This window comes from Besnoitia besnoiti, assembly GCF_002563875.1.
Source record: "Besnoitia besnoiti strain Bb-Ger1 chromosome Unknown contig00018, whole genome shotgun sequence".
Lineage (NCBI taxonomy): Eukaryota > Apicomplexa > Conoidasida > Eucoccidiorida > Sarcocystidae > Besnoitia > Besnoitia besnoiti.
Window position 1 is genome coordinate 286,379 of NW_021703918.1, and position 16,452 is coordinate 302,830.

General features: G+C 58.6%; 1 protein-coding gene across 1 annotated transcript; it reads right to left on the reverse strand.

Annotated features, from left to right (window-relative positions):
- Positions 1-255: 255 nt before the first annotated feature.
- On the reverse strand, positions 256-10,727 carry BESB_032870 (uncharacterized protein; the record flags this gene model as incomplete). The annotated part of the gene is made up of 9 exons (XM_029361879.1): positions 256-993; positions 1,477-2,484; positions 2,902-3,068; positions 3,530-3,766; positions 4,211-4,367; positions 4,703-5,011; positions 5,429-5,567; positions 6,241-9,350; positions 9,813-10,727. The coding sequence occupies 9 exons, from the start codon at positions 10,725-10,727 to the stop codon at positions 256-258; spliced, it is 6,780 nt and encodes a 2,259-aa protein (XP_029215099.1).
- Between the last annotated feature and the right edge of the window lie 5,725 nt (positions 10,728-16,452).

A 16,452-nucleotide genomic window follows, 5' to 3' on the forward strand; every position in this document is an offset into this window, starting at 1 on the left:
TACAGCACGTTATACAGACTAGAAACCGGCGTCTTCTTGTGTTTCGCGACTGTGCACCAGCGTATTCGATGCTCTGTTGAAAACTAGGCCCCGTCAGCTCCGAAATTCTTCTACCCAGGTCCATTTCGGATCTGCCATCATAGACACCAACCCAGTGCATCTCGTTGGGCGAGTGCACGCAGAAATAAAAACCAAATTTCGACTAGATTGCCGTCCTGTTGCATAATATTGTTCGACACGCCGACCGAGCTCGTGTTAGTCCTCGCTTCCGAAGTCCGCCCACATAGTCTCGTCCACCGTCGCTGGCTGTTCAGTTGTAGCAGGTAACAGCAAGGATTGCCTTCCGCCACTGTTTGCTTGTGATTTTGGGATGCGTTGTGAAGCCTCTCGTGCAGAACCGGCTCGACGCCGTTCCCCTTTTTCCCCCATTCCGGTGTCGCGATCGCCGCTGCAGCTGTCCACTGGCGAATAAAGATAATGCGCGACTGCAATGCGGTTCTGCGCTCCCTCTTGACTCGTGGTCGGCGCAGTCGACCCACTAACATCTTCAAAGCTCTCCCGTCCCGGAGGCGGTCTCGCGTACAGCGATGTAGACTTTGTCGCCCGGTTGCTTGGGGATTCGCAGAGAGCGCTCTGCCCTCGTGACGGCATTCGGCGGTCGCGCAGTGGCAACGCACTGGCTGTCCGAGCGTTTAGGCAGCGTTTTCGTTCTCGATGATTGAAAACCAGCGCTTGCCAAACACAGAAGAGACCAACAAAAAGCGTGAGAGCCGCAAGCCCGAGGAACAGGTAACACACACTCAGCAAGACTAAGCTCTCAGCACCGTCGTGGCACACCAGCCTCTGCACCGTCTGCAGACTGCGAAACACCGGCGCACAGTCGACGTTGTTGAGTATCAGCCGCGCGCGATCCATTGCATCGACAGCAGGCACCAGCACTGTCGCTTCTGCAGCTTGCCACGAATTATGAACGCCAGCGTAGAGCGCGTGAGCCTGCAAAAGAAACGAGAAGCAGACGGTGTGAGACAACGCGGTCCTTTTCACGTGCAGACTTGCACGCTACCCCACGGTCTCCCGCAGGACCTCCTGCTGCCCCCCAGGATTCGCAATCAAGTACATAACTTATTCGTGTCGTGTACTCCTCTATGGCGAAGGGGACTCCACGACACAGACGGCACAGGTCTGAGACAAGGTTCGTCAACGCGCGAGGCAAACAATGCGATATCGCAATGCGGCCAAAACCAGCCCACACGTCGTTCGATACGACTCCTGTACAAGACGATGGCAGGAATCCGTTTCTAGTTGAATCTGAGTACATTTCACGTGTCGATCAACTAACCGCCCGCTGCGGGGTGTCACCAGACAGCGAACACACTGCAGGGCGAATCGCAGGAATGTTGTTGCGTTAATAAGGCAGCGTGCTGGAACACGACGAGCGGTGACAACCGGAGACTGCGAGACACTGCCGGGAATTACCTGCAAGATCATCGCGCTTGCTTCCTGACCCTCCAGGAGGTCTATCCACCGGTCGTAGGCACAGTCCTGCCACTCCCTCGCGTAGGGGAGAAGAATCGCCCCGCCTCCTTCAGGCTTCTGCTTCTCTTCATCCCTCCATACACGATGATCGTCGGCATCAAGTCGCGCTCGCAGGTCGGCTGCGCGATTTGCTTCTTGCCGGCGCACGCTCTCAAGGTCTTCATCGCGTAGAGGCTGCTTGATCGAGCACCGAAAGGGCAGTGGAAGCGGCTGCGGCAGTGTGTTGACGTCCTCGAGTGCGGGGCACGCTGCCGGCGACGGTCGCATAGCCTCGGCGCGATCTGCCGCCGTCGGGGGAGGAGTCTCCGCGTCTCGGGCGCAGCCGCGCAAGAGCTTTGAGAGCTGCGAGTCGCGCGTCCCCGCTGTCCGCAGCCGCTGCTTGAGGCTCGCAAGCCACAAGGCGTTCTCGAACTGGATGCGCGTCTCTGCGTCGGGTTTCAGGCGCGCGATTTCCGCTTGGACGTCAGGGGTGTCCACCGAAAAGAAATCGTCGATTTCGTACTTCGGATCTCGGCCGGGCTCGCCTCGATGCAGCGCTTCGAGGTAGAACGGGGATATGTACTCCTCGACGTCCACCAGCCCATACAGAAGAAAGCGCCCGGCGGTTTGCTGCCCCCCCGTTTCGGCGGCAGGGGAGGCGGACTTCCCGAGCTCGGCGTGTGCCGCGCGGTTGTCGCCGCTTTCCTCCCACGACTCCGCACCAACTGTGTAGTCGCGCACTCTCTGGTGTTTCGCCTTGAGCCGCTTCCACTCCTTCTGGATCGCCTCGAGGGCGCTTGCGCCGGGCTCGACCGTGGGCGGAAGAGTGAACAAGTCCTCGCGCCGCAGGCCCGGGGGGCCAATCAGCTGCGCCGCAGGGACGTCGAAAAGGCTTCGGAAGGTGCGCGCCTTATCTTGCAGACCGCTGTAGAGCACCGGCAGGTACGTGTTTGTCCTGTAGGACAGCCCCTGAGACCGACAGGACAACAGAAGAGCCGCGAGCTGGAGGGACGCGAAGACGCGTCGTCCTCTAGCACGAAGGAGCGAATCAGACTCCGCGACACATAGACTCCACACCCAGCACGGGCGTCGCGTCCCCTCGCCGGGGTCGTGGGCAGGAAGGCCGCGACCCTGGCTCGGAAAAAAACCAAGTTCACCAGTAGTTAGGGAACTGTGGGGTGCAGAATGCTTGCGAGAATCCCTCCCCTGAAATATGCGCGCAGCGCGCGAAGAATACGCCCCACAGCCAACCCAGTACAGGCGCGGGTCGCGTCGCCGCCTCCGAAGCATGTGCTGAAGATCTAGAGACCTTGTGCTTTGCTGTGGATGCAGAGATAGGCGGCAGCAACAACCGGAATCCTGGGGTCTGCATCTCAGAGGCCTTACCGCTGCCTCCAAGGCGTCAGTGTCAAGGAAGAATGCCCACGCAGTATCGTGGACGAGGGCATGAGCGACAGCAACGCCGGCTAGCAGGGCGTCTATCGAGCGCAAATCCACCTTGTCAGCGACACTTCGCAGCGACGACTCAAAGTTCCTCACGAGTCCGGAAAACCCTAAACACAGCGGCACAAAGACGAAGACGTAGGGGTTTGCACGAGTCAGCGCAGTCCGGGACACGCGGCAGCAGGAGGACTGCATGGATTCTGCGCGTTCTCTACAAGCAACGAGGAAAGAGACACACGAGCTCAGAAGGGGACTTGAGAGGCGCAAAAACAGCGTGCCCTCTGCGGACGTCGCCCAAGGCACTTCAGTTCAGAAGCGAAGCGGGGCGCTTCCTTCGAGCTCTCGAGTCTCCGACAAGGGCCTCGTTGAAGTCGGACTACCCGCTTGAACGCTCCAGGGGGAAGCAAGCTGTTGGACTGTCTGTCACGTCTCGAGTCTGGCGCGGGTTCCCGCGGCCATAACAAATCTGCTAGGCTAGAAAATCATCGAAAAACTCGGCGGCCGGAGGTTGCCCGCGGTAGCCCGCTCCCCCTTTCTCGCGCCAGAAGGGCGGCGGTCATGCATATCTCACCGCCCAGGTCAAGAGCTTTCGTGAGATTCCTATCTATTTCCTCCTCGGGGGAGTCGGCGAAACAGGCCTTCGCGACCGCAGCAGCCGCGCGTGCGCCCTCGGCGTTGCCCCGCCACGAGCCGAGCGAAGAGACAAGGGCCTCGAGCACTCCGCGATGCTGAACTTCACGAGCCACAAAGAAGCATCCGTCCACCTGCACAACCGACGCCACCAGGAGCGTCGCCCCAAAGAAAATCGCTGGACGCACAGAAAGCACTCAAAGCGACGAAGTCCAGACACATCCCCCGCGCCGTCGAGCGGCGTCGCCTCGTGAGCGGACTGAACTCCCTGTCGAGTCCGCCGATGCGCCTGCTGCACACACCCGCACTCGAGCTGAGCTGGCAGGGCTACGGCAGCCGGACGGCAGGTGTGAGGCGCAGCATCCCTCGCTCGCGAGCACGCCGAAGCCTCCCCGTTCAAGCACCTGGCTTCCAGCCAAGACACGCAGAGCCGTAAACCCTCTGCGACCGCACTAGCTGCTACTAGCTGCGCCGCTGAGACCAGTCTGTCTGTGTAGGACTACGCATATCCATATCGCCATCTGCGAGCACGTGCTCCGGCCGCACGCGAGACGAAAAACGATCATTCGAGACGCGGCTTCAGCGTAGGTGAAGCTTCCACACACACGGCCCAGAGCCTTACTGGCGACAGCGAGGAGGAGCGCCACTGGCCACAGCAGCAGAGCGGGGCAAGGGGAAAAGTCGGTGGATTTCGGCGTCCAGCGGAAGCAGAGCAAGGCGAGGTAGATGATCGCGACCCCGAGAAACGCGCCGGCGAGCGCCGCGAAAACGTGCATGGCCTGCGACCAAGAGACGCCGAAACGGCGCGCCCGCACAAACAGACACGTGTCGCTGTGCAGAAGTTGTCTCACGCGCATCACCGAGCCACGCAGGCGCTGCTTCGTCCAGACCTCCAGATATCGCCCCGTCACTGCAGTGCGTCTTCATTTAACTGGCGAGCCTTCGCCGCGCTGCTCACAAGAGCCGCGGGCTTCAACCAGACACGTGCAGGCTCCATTCTCGCGCGGGTATCTTCAGCCGTCCGGTGACCGCGGCCTTTAAACCGACTACCCCCTTAGCCATTGTGGAGGCGGCGGAAACGGTCACTGCACTGCCTGGCCTGTGGTTAGCCTACAGCTGTGGTGGGTTTCTTGACCTTGCTTGTGAGAAGAATTCCGTCGCTCGCAGCATCGCAGATACCCTCAACCGCGGCGTCGATTTCGTCCAGCGCATACCGCTCGCGGACCCCGCGCATGCCCTTCTCGAAATCCCTGACGGCCAGCAGCGCCTCGTGGCTCTTTGCCTGCAGCTGGCGTAGGTTTCGCCTCAGGGAGTCCTTCGGCACCAGCAGGTCGAAGGCGGGCCGCGCCAGGGCAAACGCCGTGCTCCGGTGAAATGCATCGTGAACGGGCCCTGAGGCGCCATTCGCCGCATGTGAAAGCATCTGAGATACACAGCAACTCGCATGCAGCGCACGCCCCCATACACTCATGCAGGTGCGCGCGGCACACTACTGGCAGTGGTTCCCCAAAAGTCTCGCGGCGGCGACATGCCTGGGACTCCCGTTCGCTCGTGCAGGCGGCAGCTCGCCGGACACAAGACAGGCAGTTGCTGAAGGAAAGCGGCCGCCAGAAACGCCTCAAGAGTCTGAACGAGGAACTTCACCGCGACCCAGTCTTGTCGCCGCGGATGTGGCACAGCGGAGGATCCATTCGACAAACCCGCGTCTGCGCCAGGAAGTCCGCCACAACCGCGTTTGCCGCCGTCGAAATCGCTGCGCCCGCGGTGCGTGAGCGTTGTTCTCAGGCTACGAAAACCGAAACGCGCGGGTGTACGGGTCGCTGACGAAGGGTTGGCTCACGTCCTGCATGGTTTTCCAGTGCTCATGCAGCGCCTCGATGCGCCCCTCGACGTTCAGAGCTGAAGTGGCAGCGTCAAGCAGAGGCTGCCGCAGGCCCCGCGGAGACTGAGCGTCGGCGAGCTCCTCCATGCGCTTCAAGCTGCAACCGCAAGCGCGACGCGCATCCGCGCATCACACACGTTAACGAGGTGCATCACACAAAGACCGACACCTAGTCGAGACCCCGCGCTGAGACTGCGGCACCGGAAAACGACACGGGCAGCGCGTCCACACCAGGGCGCCTGAGGCCTATCTCGCGTACGCGGAGCGCCCGTGGTTGTGACGCTTCTGAGAAAATCTCCTTGTTCTAGATTCGACGGAATCCGCTAGCACGTGCATGCCGACGGTGCTACCAAGAGCTGCGGCTCTCCTCTGCGTCACCTTGTAAACATCTGCAACGATCCGGCCCCAGAAAATGCTCATGTGACTTGTGTGTGTGTGTGTGCTTGTGCAAATCTGCGGCACCCAACAGTCGCCACACCGCATCGTGCCCCGTCCCACATAGGTAAACTTCTGTTGCGATCGACAGCCCCGGAAAATCACAGATGTACACCGCTACCCTTTCCAGGGAGCTGCTGAGGCGGCCGCAACCTTTCTTACGTAATTCTGCAGTGTTGCATGTCTATCGTTGATCCGCGCCTCGAGACAGCTGGAAAATGTCGATCCTCCTCTAGCTACTTATATCTGTGGATCTATGTGAATAAATCAGTGCAAGCAGTGGCATTGCACATATGCCGCGGACATTAGATTATCTGGAGAATAGCTCTGCTCACGTCTCGAGAGAAGGTTTCAGCCCCGCGAACCCTCCCTGCGGCATCGCGTCGGGTGTCGTCTCCTCTGGCCAGTCTCCCCCGGCCGCGTCGCTCTCTTGGCTACTCGCCACTGCATTTTCAGTTTGCAGGGGCGCCTTTGACTCATCTTCAACGTCGTGCGCAGGTCCCTTTCGACGTCTGAAGGACGCGTTGCCTCTGACGTCCCAGAGGACGGCCTCCGGCATCTCCATCGGCACCGTATCTGTCATGTGCACTGCGTGCTCCCGCACCGTTGCCACTTGCGCAAGCCTTTGAGCCTCTCCCGGAAAACTGCTGCCCCCAGGGCGCGACGCAGCTACTGGAGCAGCAGAGTGCTCCTCAGGGGGGGCTGCAGGTCTCTCGCGTCGGGGCAAGCCCGCTGGCTCGGGGGCCGCACGCGCCCCCCTCAGAGGGGCGGCGTCACTTAGAATGTTCTGCGATTCCTCGGAACCCCCAACAGGGGGTCTGGGTGTGCTGCCGGTCGGCTCTGGAGCCTCGTTGCCGATTTCCTGACGAGGCCCACCTCCCGCAGGCAAGCCCCGAGAAGGCCAGCGAGCAGCACCCGCATGTAGCGTCGGCTCTGCAGACGCCCAAGGGTCCGCATCGCCGATGCCTGGTGCACTGGAAGAAAATGCGGAGAGCACTGGAGAGCGAACTTGCGCCTCCGACGCTCCATAGCTGCGTGAAATCGGTGGATTCGCGAGAGCTTGAGAGGCCGCGGACAGCCGCCGCGGATCGCCAGACGCTTTCCAACGCCCCGGAGCCGCCGCCGGACGTTCACCGAAGTCTGCGGCGCGGTGCGGAAAGTCTACGGCGCCCGTCCGGCTGGCGGCTAAATCCACCGCCGGCGCAGCGACTGTGCCCGCCACTGAAGACTCGCCTGCGACAGCTGCAGGCTCCGCCAGCAATTGCAACACCTCTGCGATGGCCTTCGCGTCTTCTGGCTGAGCCTGACGCTGTGAGACTATCCCTAGGCTCCGGCGGTGTGCTTTGTCGTCCATGTGTCTTCCTGGGAGTCCGCCGCCTCGCCGCGAGCCCACGGCGGCTGCAGCGTTTCCGTGCATCTCAATGTCCTTCGAAAACAAAGACTCTGGCCCCGGCCGCGCCCAGCGGGCTGCGTCTTGAGCCGCACTGTCTAGCCACGGGGTGTGCGATGAAGGCGATTCCACGATGAAGCCGTCTCTCTCCCCTCCGCCGGCGTTGAGCCTTCGACGCGGTGCGGAAAGCGGACGAGGCGGTTCACTGGCGGACCCCCGCGGGCGAGCCCCCGGGTCGCCTCCCAGCTCGACGTCTCCTGGGTCTCCACGTTTGCTAGTGGTTTCTAAAGGCGACTCCGAGACCGGCGTCGCTGAAGAAGCACGCGTTGCTTCGCGGGCAGCAAAGGAGCGCGACGCGGACTCGCGCTTTGACTGCACGCCCGCGACGACCTGCTCCAGCGGCTTTGCTGCCCTGGCCTGCTCTTCAGGGCCCTTCGTATCTTGCCCTCCATTCCGATCGGCATCCCATTCCTTATGCTCGGCTCTGTCGTCCTCTCTGCGCTCTTCCAGCGCCTCCGTCTCGCCGCCTCGCAGCAGGTTAAGCGCATGGTGTATGATGATCTCAACGTATGCAGGGTCGTCGAACCCTCTCGAAAGGAGTGCGGTAACGTCGCTCAAGGTGCCGGTAGCCGAAAGGTCCCAAGGCAGCAGCTCGCGCAGCCGCGCCGGCGCCAGCGCCTCCGTCGGGGAGATCCATGACAAGTCGCTGCTATCCTGAGAGGCGAGAAGGGACGCCCACGCAGGCGGCGACGAGGACGTCAATCCCCCCTCGGGACGAAAGGGCATCCACGCCGCCCCGCCTCCAAGCCATGGAGACACTGTCAACGGCGAGTAGAGTTTAGCAACGGAAGCACGAGCCTTCACAGAGGTTGACCGCGAGGAGAGAAGCGCAGGACGCGTCGCGGAGGCGTTGTTAGCTGGCTCCATCGCCAGCTCTGCATCAGCCGGAGCCCCACCGTGCACAACCTGAACTAAGGCTGCGCTCACGGCGCACTGGATGTCATCCACAGCTTGGATAAGCTGACCAGAGAATACGATCGCGAGGAACAAGCAAATGCCCACTCCGACGAGCAAACCAGCAAGAAGAACCAACCCAAGGACTCTAGCAGCGGGCCGGGGAACCCATGCGCTGGGGGCAGCTGGCCCGCCCACGGTCCATTCGCAAGTGTGGGCTGCAGAGGCTGCAGTCGTTATGGCTGTTCCCGAGGAGGAGCGGACTGACGCAGATCGCAAGGCAGAGTCCCCGCGGTGCCGCCCAAACGAGCGCCCAGAGCGACGCGGAGCCCTTGCAGCGGGAGCTGACAAATCGCCCACCAGCCGCACGGAGCTCCCTGAACCTGAAGGACGTTTTGGCGGCCGCAGCGGAGGCCGACGCACGAGACAACAGACTCGCAAGCAGGATATGCGATACCGTTTGCAGCACATGCAACCTGCGTCGGCACGAGCGGTCGATGTCCAGCAAGCCCCGCACGAAAAAAACACGATGAAAGGGATAAAACAAATTAAGATGAGACCGAAAAAGAGAGGAGCGAGGTACGGGGCCACCGTCCTGGAGTATATCCAAAAGGCCGGTCCAACCCCTCTCTCCTCAAGGTCAGAGGCAGCCTGCATCGTCTCGCTGCCCTTCGCGCGCGCGTCAGATACACGAGAAGCCGGAGACTCTGTGGAAAACCGTTGCCCATACAGAGGAGGTTCGGTGGGCTCCCGAAAAGGCACGCGCCCTACGTCATCATCTGGGAACATCAACGAAGAAAGCGTTGCAAATGTGCGGGAGGCCGACGACGCAGAGGGAGACTGAGAGGAAGGCCGGGCCAGACTCGACTCCGGAGAAGGTTCGTCAGCTGCACTGGAGCTGCTCGCGTTGTGCGTCTCGCGATATCTCTCAGCTGCGCGTGCAAAGGACCAGAGACCGGCGGGGGGCGGTATAAGCGCATCCAGAAGCGCGTACCCTGCTCGCCGAACGGTGGGGCACTGCCTCTCCCGATCACGCCTGACGGCAGCGGGAAGCGCCTGCCGAAGCTTTGATCCTTGGGAGGTAAACGCGGGGGCCAAAGCCTGAGACAGACACAGACGCGGCAGAGAAGCAAACGGCGACCGATGCGATACGGCATTCTGTCGTCACGCCTGGAATAAAGGTGTGCCACGAGCTGCGCGGACATCTCTAGTGATGCACAGCGCGAGGAGAGGCTTTCGTTGCCTCACCTCAGGGCGCTGCCTTCAGGTGAAAGAGTTCCGGCTAGTCTAGCAGGCGGTCGCCCAGTCACGGGAACCGCCTGCAGACGTCACTGTGGTCCGGACTGACAACCACACGAGTTGGTAACGATTCACGTTATCAGCAGACGCTCCGAGAGCTACAGAAAGCTCAGATTACCCTCTACCGATGAAATGCGCTGATCTGGCAACGTTACAGAACTCCTCGCTGCGCACGGAGGGTGCACGCGCTTGCTCAAGTATCCCACTGCGAAACCGAGATATCCAAATGATACACGAAACGCAAGCTACTATAAAACCGCTCACCCGCAGGAGTCGAGAATTCCGGGATGCCTGAGTGACCTCCGATGCCGCACATACCGTGTCCGCGACAACCTCTAGACGCGCAGATGGAAGTCTATCACCACGGGAGGTCTCGTCCGACTGTGGCTGTGACCTCTCGTGGGAAGTGTAACCTAGAAAAGCTGTGCTGTTGGCTAATTCAGTTTCACTGGGGGGCGAAGCCCCCCCCGGAAGCGACGCAGGAGACCGCCACGCCCTCAGGAGGCTGCAGACTTGCTCAGCTTCAATCCCTGGTTTGTGGGCTGCGGCCCCTGAAGGCGCACGATCTCCCGTTGATCGGTTTGCACGAGCGCGGAACTTCTTTTTCAGCTCTTCCACTTCTTGAATACCGCCGGAAGCCCACATCCTGAGAGCCAACTGAATTGTTGAGCAAGTCAGGTCGCTCGCGCTCCGCTGGATGGCCCTCTCTCGCAGTGGCGGAGCTGCAAAGGTAGGGGCTGTCCGCAACAATCGTCTGCTGTTTTTCGTTACACTTCGAGGCCCTACCTCCTCTGCGATGCTAGACCGCCACGACACAGCGTCTTTCCCCTGAGATTCACTGACCGATACACCACCGTCCTCCCGGGAAGGACCTTCCAATCGTGTAGAGGAGGAGCTCTCATCGAGGGGCAGAGGCCAGGCAGCCAACAAAGTATTCTGAGCAAACGATAGAAAAGTTGTGGGGAAGAGCTCCCCAACCAGCAGGAAGGCGACCGCAATCCAGAGAAACCGTCTCGGCACCTGCCGGGACGATCTGCATCGCTTTCTGCGTTGTTTTGAGGCATTATTTGGTTCTACGAGAAGCCCGTTGAGACGCCCCGAAACCGCAGATGCGGTGGGGTTCCGCTGCGCCACTGTGTGCTCGCGGAAAAAGGAAACACTTGGACGACGAGGTTCCATGCGGTTGTGCGCAAGTGCGGCAGAGCCGGTCGCGCAGTACGGAGCGAGCAGCCAGGGCGAGATTCGTATGTGACCTTGCAAACTCGCTCCCGTTGGACCCCCGCGATGGCCCGCAGACAACACACGGCACGGCGAGAACTCACTATTAGTGAAGACGTTTCGAACAAGCTCTGCATCGCGTCTCCAGCCTTCCGAGGCACGACGGCAGGATCCATGCAAATCTGTTCGCTCTACACCCCACTGCGTTTGCGCAACGCTTGAGGAACATGTATGAGGCTCCACCATTTTGCCTTCCTCGTGTCCAGCCGAATATGCCTGCTGACAATGCATAATGTGTTCGTTCATCGTTTTATCGCCACCTGGATCCTGACCCCCACCCTATCGTCGCGGATGCAGTATTTCACTGAGACCCCCGGAAGGTGGTTCACCGCGAAGGTCTCGAGGCAAACATCCTGTCACGGCATGGGTTCATGCAACACGCACGCTGGAAGTAGGGGTTCGAATGTGCTCGACCATATGTCGCGGATCTGTCTCACGCTCCGCGTTGAATTCTCCTCCTTACAACAGGCAGAGGCGCTGCCTCAGCGCCGCGCAGTCCATAGCCGAAGACATTTAGTGACAGGAAATCCTAAACGTTCACCCCTTCCCGCCCGCTATAGCCGGGCGAAATGAAGGCGCGCCGGTGGAGAAGGCAAGATGAGAACGAATACGCAGGATAGTCCCGTATGCTTCCCGAGGACGCTTGTGGAGGCTAACATTGCTGTGTACTGGTCGTCAATGCGTTGCATCGCATCAGGAAAAGTAAAAAACTGCAAAAAGGAATGGTGATGTCGTAAAGGTGCCAAAAAGTGCCATTGCTACAGAGCGTTGACAACGGCTACAGTCGCGGCTTGATACTCACCACAGAGCCACGAGGCTATACAATTCCGTGCATACAGGAAGATGTAAGAAACGCCAGTTCTTGAGCGCCTGCTCACCCCAACGAACGGAATAAGAAAGGGACGGGTATCTCGAGAGGTGCCACATCCGTCCCAGACGCCTTCCGATCACCAACAGCTCACTGGCATGCAGTCGCTTGCGGTGCCGCCCAGGTGTCTTGCCGCGCGCGTGTTTGCCCGGTCACCAGCATCGCAACCGGCCTGCTGCACCCGAGACCAACGCGGTACTTTCATCGCCCCACAGGCATTCTCGTTTTAGGCAGCAGGTACTCCGAGTAACATTGCAACGATAGCGTTTATCTGAACAGAAACGACCGGCTGATGAGGGGTATAAGGCTGCGCTGCGTTGTGTGGTTGCGGGCGCACGACATAGCGGCCTACCTCGCGGTCGATGGGCAATCAGAGGAGATCGACCAACGGTCACGTAACGCTCCACAAGAGATGCCCACCACATGGTGCAAATCACTATCGGAGTCTTGCAAATGGCTCACATGACTGTTGTTCTGGTGTAGAGTACTTCTGAGAAATTTGTCCGTATTTGTTGGCACCTGAGAAGTGGTAGTGAGCATGCAGTGTTGCCGTTTGGCGGGAAACACGGTCGGTCGGTATGGGAGAATTTCCAGTAACGGCAAAGATATGCACACGCGTTGTTGGATGAATTGTCGGAATATCTGCACAGGAAAAAACGGAGTGCGTGGAGGGCAAGTTTTGTCAACTTGCTCATCGTGAGTTCCCACTTTGGGAATCTCGCCCCTGGTCCCCGCGGTCAGCCAGGTTCACGGGAACCAGACACTCGCAGACTGCTAGCTTCTGGATGCAGTGAAGGCACAACCATTAACATTTGATTATCACGTGTAAACCACTCAACGTAGGAAGGATGCATACGGCAGCTGCAATGCTGCCTGTTATCGCGGACTTGGCCAGTGGCTTCGGTTCACGTTCCTGGCAGCGATGGGGGAAGCAAGCCTGGATCTGCATGTATTATATTATCGGTTTTCATGGAAAGATCAGCTCCCACGGTGTAGGATACGCGATAAAATGCCCGCAGTTCCCAGTTGCTGTACAAGTAGGGTAGTACACAGAATGAAGCCTATTTTCGCTTGCGGACGAACTGATCCAGCGGTGCTTCTACTCTCGTCACGTCCCTTCTGGAGTTCTTTCCATGGCAGGTGGAAAGATGACGCTCTGAATTGATCCGATGTTTGCCAGAGTACCGGGCATGGTCGAAGTTAAAACTCTATCCGCGGAGCTGAACGTTGTCCACGAAATAACTACAGGATGAACCGCTCCGCGCGTGATGAGCATTTCTCCTCTGCCGGTCATCTAAAGTCAAGGGCAGACAAAGTGTCTGCTAGGATAAGTAATCTAGAAGCCGACGCCGCAGAGTACGCAGTGGTAACTTCCGCAATCAAAGGCCGTATGGTTGATGAATCACCATGCTGTCGGGCACATTATTCTTTAGCAGATTAGCAAGAAGACAGCTATCCGGATCATGCCGTGCCACTCGGGAGTACAGCAAAATATCCTTTCAAGTTTCGTTAGGCCAAGGCAATGATGAATTGTGCTACAGTGACGAGGTGCCCGCCACATGTCTAACCTCTCGACGCACCAGCACGTGCCACCACAATTCCCGGTGAATCGAGATCTCCCCCATGACATCCCAACTCGTGCAGCCTAAAAACAGAGTGCCCCTCCTGGTTCCCTCGATAAGCAGTTTCGTTGCCGAACGGGAATGTTAAAGAAGGTGCCACATTATCTCGGGAATCTATGAGCAACGCATTGCGCAGCCACAATATGCATACAATGCTCTGGTAAATAAGGACAGCAGAAATCACCTGAATAACGAACAATACGACCACGTTACGTTGTATGGACCCTGTCTGCGGAACCAGGGAAGTTGTTTCATAAGGGGCAGTGACACGTTTTAAACATGCTCACCAGCAGCGACTGTGGCATCCAGTAACCAACACCATGCTCCTAGCGCCGACCGCCGAGACTGCGTTCTGCCTCTACTGGCTTCAGGTGATAGCTCCCGCAAGGCGAAGACCCTACGAGCAGCTGCGGGCTCGCTCCTACCAGGAAAACATTCGGAAGCGCAGGCTGGAAAACAGGCTCGGCGCAATACCGGAAAACACGCAGCCGTCGCACATTCACTGCGTGTGAAACTTAGAGAAGAACCATAATAAAGGGCTTGCTATCCATGCCTGCGAATGGAGACTGATGGGACCCAAATTAAACCACGGATTATCCGTTAGTTGCCGCCGACAACACGTACACTTTGTGGCCTGTCCATATCATAACAGCTGTGGTGGTTTGTCTTCTCTAAGGCGCTATGCTAACTACGAACATCCTGCAACACCCGCTTCCTTTATCTGCTGCTAGTTATGCACTGCCATGGTAGTACATCACGTGTCGTTTAACTCCCATCCAAAGCTGCATCCCATGCAGATGTCACGACAGAACACGGCTTGAATAGGATGACTTGTCAACAGCCATTGCTCTTTCGTAACAACAAACTACGCTTCGCCCCCTCCATTGTTTGCGCATTCACCATCGCCAAGTACGGACAATGAAGAGAATGATTCATTCGATTGGGCACTATTGCATGTTTTTAGCCCGTACGACTGCACACTCCATTTCCCTTTGCCTTTGCTGGGAGGCGCTCTTGTGTCCTTTAAGACGCTCTTGAAGCGGTTATCATGGGCGGAAGAGCCCGCCTGCGTCCGGGGATCCGCGTCACCTGAAAAGCATTCTGGATGGTAAAAAAAACGAAGTTTCCTGCCGTCACGAACAATTGCCTCATCATTCTTTGCGATACCTTTTTTGCATTCCCTGCAAGCATGTCCAAACCGATTGACTATCCCCCGGCTTACTGTCCAGTACGGCGCGGTATCGTCATTACAGTCTTTCCGCGCCTCAAGGTACCTGAGTTTACACGAAGAAGGCTTTTCAGATGAAGCAGCAGCGCATGCTACCTGCGAACGGGGTACGAGCCGGCCGGAGCTGCTGGACGAGAATACTGTTGCCCCACTCGTTATCGGCTGGGAGGTACCTGAGTATGTTGTCCTTGCAGACCCTACCAGCGAAGCCGCTTCCTTTGCCGCTCTTCTTCGGGACATTACAACTCTATCTGCCTTGTTCTTCGTATCTGTTGGCATCTCCGAAATGCCTAAAGCGTTACAGGAGGGACCGCTAGAAGGAGATCCACGCGACCTCGTGGACACCTTCTCTAACAACGACCGGCGGCGAATTCGTTCACGTCCTCTCCCCGCAGCAGTCCCCAGCGTCAGGGCCGAGTGCGTCACACCAGTGTTCTTGCTCACACGGTCTGATGCTCCGGTGGTTATCCCTTGGTATGCCCTAAGTTGTGGCTGATGTGGAGGTCTCCCCCAATAAGGCTCCTCTGGGATACGCGCTAAGGGCGTCGTTGACCATAGTGCCGTACCATTTTCTACCACATACTTCCCTGAGCTAAATAGCTGGGAACCAGGCCTGAACTGTACTCCCAGAGCAGTCGAACGGGGACGGACCGCCGCTTCTTGATGTATCACACTCACACGCGAGGCCGATTTATGTGAAGGCATTTGATTGGAAGCGGGGCCAGCGGTAGCAGTATTGGAAATCAAGGAAAGAAGACGCTGAGGACCGACATTAGTGCTGTGTACTGGAAACGTCTCATCCTGGAAAACAGGGTACGCAGTGGCTATCACATCAGAACCTCCAATCGTCTCCTTTGAAGAGCATCCTGTTGTTTTCTTCTTTACCCCCACGAGAAGCCCGTGCTTGCACTGAAGAGCCTGAAGGGCGGCTAGTCGACGCTGAATTTCGCGTACAGGAGAGGGAAAAAAGTCCCCCCCGCATTTGGCCTGTCTTGCCGCGGCACGCCTTCTCGCTCCCGACCGTGCTTCTCGCGTTTGTCTCCCCAGCGATGGAGGCGCCGCTGTTCTCGTTCGTGCCTGTCCCGAACCAGTGTCTCCTATTTGCCTTGCTCCCACCGTCCATCCGTATCGTGACTCCAGGGTTGGGTTCCGTCGAGACCTCGGAACTTTTCTAGCGTTCAGTTTCGATTTCGTGTGTTGCCTATTTTGAGCAGCAGGGCGAGGGCTGTGTAGGTGCAGTTCTCTCACATGGTCTCCATGTTCCCGTTGGGGATACAAACCCGGCGAATACACAACGAAATTGCAGCTTATGGGGTCTCTCACGGCGTGCGATCCACGCGTCCCGCCGACGCGCTCCCCTAGCTTGTGATCTGCTTCACCGTGGAACACCCTGTCCTTGCGCACGACGTGACCGGTGCTTCGAAGCCGCCGATCCTTGGAGCGGGCAGGTGAGATTGAGCGCAACGCGGTATCAAGCAATAAAACGTTATGCGGCTCTGACACGGATCGAGGCAAATTCACTTCTTGGTGCCGGCGCCGGTGGTGCCCGGCTGATTTGTGCCTGGTCCATGATCCCGTGGGTCGGTCCTTACACACATCTGCGGAATGAAACCGCCTGACGGCAATCGCACTTAGTTCCTGGTAATCACGCGCTTCGACAAGCGTACGTGACGATGGCAAACATGCTGAATATTGTAGACAAGGGCATTCCCCAGTTGATCGGACAGTGGATGCCGCTAGTACGTGACGCGCCTCTCGGCGGCAGGACGGAGGGCCTGCTCGCGTTGTGACCGGCAGTCCCCCGAACATTCCAAGATGCTCGATTGGAGTACACTGAACAGGCGACGCTAACATAGTCATTCGTGTGATGCTCGTTGGGGAGGTTCCGTGCCGCCTTGAGATCCAAAG